Source organism: Coffea arabica, chromosome 10c (genome assembly GCF_036785885.1).
Source record: "Coffea arabica cultivar ET-39 chromosome 10c, Coffea Arabica ET-39 HiFi, whole genome shotgun sequence".
NCBI lineage: Eukaryota > Viridiplantae > Streptophyta > Magnoliopsida > Gentianales > Rubiaceae > Coffea > Coffea arabica.
This window is the reverse complement of record NC_092329.1, coordinates 46,618,775-46,623,724: the sequence shown is the minus strand read 5'-3', so window position 1 is coordinate 46,623,724 and position 4,950 is coordinate 46,618,775. Positions and strand designations below refer to the sequence as shown.

At 34.5% G+C, this 4,950-nt stretch overlaps 1 protein-coding gene across 1 annotated transcript; it reads left to right on the top strand.

Moving 5' to 3' along the window:
* The first annotated feature begins 723 nt into the window (after nt 1-723).
* LOC113714131 (uncharacterized) lies at nt 724-3,115 on the top strand. Its single transcript, XM_027237927.1, has 2 exons — nt 724-1,462; nt 3,099-3,115. Exons 1-2 carry the CDS (start codon nt 724-726, stop codon nt 3,113-3,115), a joined length of 756 nt encoding a protein of 251 aa, XP_027093728.1.
* The last annotated feature ends 1,835 nt before the right edge of the window (nt 3,116-4,950 follow it).

Here is a 4,950-nt window from a genome sequence, read left to right as displayed (position 1 = left end):
ATCATGTATGATGTATGGAATGAAATTGTCCCATACATCGCCGAACTTTATATTGAGAAGGAGGAAATAGTCCAAAATCCTCGATTCAGTAGCACATTCATTCCACCAACTACCAATCTTGGACCGATGATGTCATTTGTCCATGCATGCATGGATCCAACAAGGTTTCGATCGTACTCTAATACAGTAGTACCAGAGACAACGTCGGTATCACAATTGCCACATGGGGATTGTGTTAGGAACTCGGTAGAGCCACGGCTCACATCAGGTTTTAGGATGGATGTTGAATTTGTTGAAGGCCTTGACTCAATTCAAAGTTTTAGAGATCCAGAATCGCCGAATCATGTTGCTTGTTATGGCTTCGATTCCACTGCTGGTCCAAGTCACTGTAACACATTCCTAGATGATGATTCGGAGCATGATATAGAAGATGTAGAAGAATCTGAATCGATAGATGTGTCAAGCAGTTACTCAGATGGCAAAAATGAACGACGTGGAGTCCACCAGGATCTCAAGAACTAACAGCCCTTTGATGCATCTGGCAACCTCTCATATGCTCCACGAGAATTGAAATTCTTCTCTAACCTTGGAAACATAGATGATGACGACCAACTCACTGATGAAAGTGAGTTGGAGCGCATTGTGACATTCAGTGAGGAGAATAATAATATACGCCTCCATATGAGATTTGAGAACAAATAACAGCTTAGCAGGGCTATTAAAATGTGGTCTATCAATCATAATAGGGAGTTCAGGGTTGTTGAGAGCAAGAGTAACACCTGGGTTGCCCAATGTAAACCTACACTTGAAAGGAGCAGTACCACTGCAGCCGACTCATCGCATCCTCCATGCGACTGGTGTGTCCGAGCAGTGAAAAAAAAGACACATGGATTGTGGCAAATAACCAAATGGGTGAGCGGCCACAATTATCTAGGTGATTTGATGAGTAATAGCAATGCTAACCTTACATCTGCGGTTATTGCTAAACACATAGTTCATAGTATTGAAGATGATCCTGGGTATAAAGTTAAGAACATAGTAAGTCATGTTAAGAAAGTTCTGAAGGTGGATGTTTCTTATAAAAATGCTTGGTACGGCAGACGTAAAGCTATTGAACTTGTATTTGGTTCTTGGGATTCCAATTTTGCTGAACTACCAAAATATGTTGATGCACTTATGCAGTCAAATCAGGGATCTGTGATCAGGTGGTTACACCATTCTGATAGTATGGATCAAGTGAAGACATTCAAGTATGTCTTCTGGGCTTTTGGACCGGCTATTGATGCATTTCACATGTGTCGACCGGTTATATGTGTTGATGACACTCATTTGCATGGTGAATATAAAGGCAAATTACTTGTTGCAGTTACGCAAGATGCCAACAACCAGATTATTCCGATAGCTTATGCCATTGTCGACGAAGAGACTATTTCTAGTTGGTTTTGGTTCATGGAGCAATTTCGTATGTCAATATTTTATAAAAAAAAATCTATGGAATACAAGATTTTTTTTCCAAATGTTGAAGTCAATGTCATTTAAGAAATTGAACTTTTTCAATATATAATAACAAAATGGAGAAATTGATTAATCAATTATTAGTAGTATCAATAACAAAAAAATAAACTACTATTATTGTTTATTCTTATTTTTTATTTCACTACAAATAATAATTGCTAACTTTTCTTTTTTATGTGGTATAATATGTTACTTTTATTATAGGGTTAATCACAATTTATCCCCTTTAAGTATAGGCCGTTTCTCACTTTACCCCCCAACGTTTGTTTTTTCTCAGCCTACCCCAGAAACTAACAGTCAACTCTAATGGACATAAACGGATATTGAAAAGACAATAATATCCTTATGAAAATACTGAACAACCCAAAATACCCATAGATGCTGGTTTATGAAATGCAAGTTTCCAAAATTACCCTGGAATAATAGACGGAAATTTCCCTCCATCTGGCACGGGACAAAAAAAAAAAAGACCAGCTCTTTATATACCTTTTGTTGAATAAAAGACCAGCTTTTTATGACTTTCATCTAGGGGTGGCAATTCCTGACACGACCCGAAAACACGACACGAACCTAACACGAAATTAATGGGTTTGGGTTGAGATTTCGAGAGTTCGGGTCAGAATCGGGTCGAATCCGATGAACCCGAAAAGAAAACAGGTCAACTTCGGGTCAACCCGTGGTGACCTGATATGACCCGATGTGACTCGTTTATGAATTAAAACTAATTTAATAAACATAAAAATTATTTTATCTAACTAAACTAAATCATTTTTTTTCCAAAGGCATTAATTACTTAATCCTAAATGAATTTATTTAACTTGTGTGAAGTTAAAATTATTATATTTGGACAAATAATATATTATGTTATTTTTTACTTTTATGCTGTTTTAATTTATTTTATATTTGGTTTGGGATAAAACACTTTTATGGTGTTTAATTTATTTTAGATTTGGTTTGAAATTATTTATTTAAATTTTTATTACTTGATGATGTAATTAATTTTGTGAAAAATTAATTTTATTAAAAATTACAGTGATAAATTAATAAATTAAAATTAAGTTTCGGGTCATTTCGGGTCGACCCGCCAATCCGCCAACCCGAAATTTTCGGGTTCGTGTCAGGTACCCTGCCCCGTTTCGGGTTGGCGGGTCGGGTTCGGGTCAGCAGGTTCTTTGTTATACTTAAGCATCAACCCGACCCGTCAACCCGAACCCGACCCGATTGCCACCCCTACTTTCATCCATTATACTCACAGAGTACATATTTTCCTTAAATACTAATTTATTTGTCGGATAACATAAAAATAAACCCGTTATTGAATAATAGAGCCCCACTTTCAAAGCTTTCGTTCATTATAAGAATAGAGTACCCATTTTTCTTAAAAAAAAATTTAGTTATCGGACATAATAAAAATTAACTCGTTGTTGAATAAAAAACAAGTTCTTTATGCCTTTCCTCCATTATAACAACATAGTACCCAAGGTGCCTTAAATAGAAATTTATTTATTGAATAAAATAAAAATAAACCCGTTGTTGAATAAAAGACCAGCTCTTTATGCCTTTCATCCATTATGCTCACACAGTATCCAAGGTGCCTTAAATAGAAATTTACTTGTCGGTTAAAAATAAATTTAAACCCGTTGTTGAATAAAATACCAGTTCTTTATGACTTTCATTCATTATACTCACACGGTGCCCATTTTCCTTAAATTCTAATGTATTTATTGGATAACATAAAAATAAACCCGTTGTTGAATAAAAGAGCCCCACATTTCATATTTACGGTTGGAATCTCCTCAACTTTTCCTATCCCCTTTCTGCTTAACTGCAACGTCCAACAGGTCTTCAGGTTCTAGGTCACAAAAGACCTTTACACGTGCCCATCCAACACATTTTCCCTTCCATTTGTGGCCACAATCACTTACACCTCCTATTCCCCCACCTTTCCACACCTCTTCTTTGACTAATAAATATATCGCAACAACATCCCTGTTACTAAGGCTTCATATCTGCTTTTCAATTTTTTCATGCTCATTTGCCAATTTTTCATGCTCCCTTTGCAAGTACATTAGTTTCTCCTTTTGCTCCACCAGTCTAGATTGCAGCACTGCACTTACTTCTTTTGTTTTGCTACAAACTTCAGGATCTACCCATGAAAAGTGCCCACATGCATGTCAGTTCTAAATAAAAAAAAAAGTTGTTTAAACTCTTTCTAACTTATTCAGGTATAGAGCCAAATTAAAGACAATATTAACAAATTATTAATGAAAAATTTTTACATTGTAATTTGAGCAGCCGTAAAATCTTCTTCCCGGATTTTCAAGTGTCCAAGAGGTGCACAATGGTGCCTCTTTACCATATCCACACATTTTTTGAGGTGATCTTTCAATATTATTTGAAGCACTTTGTGACATTTTATGATGCTTTTGGTTGACAAAGAGAAATTTTAGGAACTTTGGAGAGAAATTTTAGGAACTTTGGAATTTGCTAAATTGTATGAGAAAAATTGGCTGCAAAATACCAACTTTTACAGAACCCAACCAACGGCTCTTTGAGGGAAAAAATAGGCTAAAAGCATCAGACACCATTAAGGGGCATTTTTGTCAGCTAAAACCAACAGCCCTTTTCGTATGGCAATTTCGAAATCTTGAAGTTTTTAACGGTGCAATTGCTGACGGAGGGGGTAAACTAAGGAAAAACAAACATTAGGGAGTAAAGTGAGAAATGGCTTATACTTAAAGGGGATAAAGTGCGATTAACCCTTTATTATAAGTAGTTCAGTAACTACGAACTCTTAATCAGGTGTTTTCTTTTTTGTTGAGTAACTACGAACTCTTAATAATATGTTTTCTTTTTTATGTGGTATGTAATATATTTTCTTTTTTATTATAAGTGTTTTCGTAATCAGGTGTTTTCAGAACTCTTAATATGTTGAGTAACTTTTCTTTTTTTTTTTTAATACAAAATTTTTTAATAATAAAATTAGGTGTTTGTGGCCGTATAATTATCAAATCTTTTAATCTATAAGAAATATAACTTTTTTGTTATTTATATACAAAGAATTACTAGTACACAAAATTTTAAACTGAGAGGTCACATTTGCTAACTTCTAACTCGTGTGAGTTTTCAAATAAAAAGGATTTATTCCTCTATGATAAATGTCAATGAAAAAACAAAAATTAGTGTGTCCTCCTAATTAAAAAAAAAGCAAAATTTGAATATAATTTTCTAGGAATTCGCATTTATCGGAGCTAATTTACAGTAAAGCCAAAAGCCTACTAGTTCGGTTAACATTTATTGCCCCAAATTATTATCAAGTATTGATGGCAATATTATGGGATTTTTTTTTCCAAACCCCATTAATTTAGAGCCTTAACCGCTACAATTTGTAGACACTTTCATTGCAAATTGTAAATCATTTTATAATTTGCAGTG

Coding starts and splice junctions, on each gene's coding strand:
- LOC113714131 (XM_027237927.1), top strand. CDS start 724: ATGTGGTCTATCAATCATAATAGGGAGTTCAGGGTTGTTGAGAGCAAG.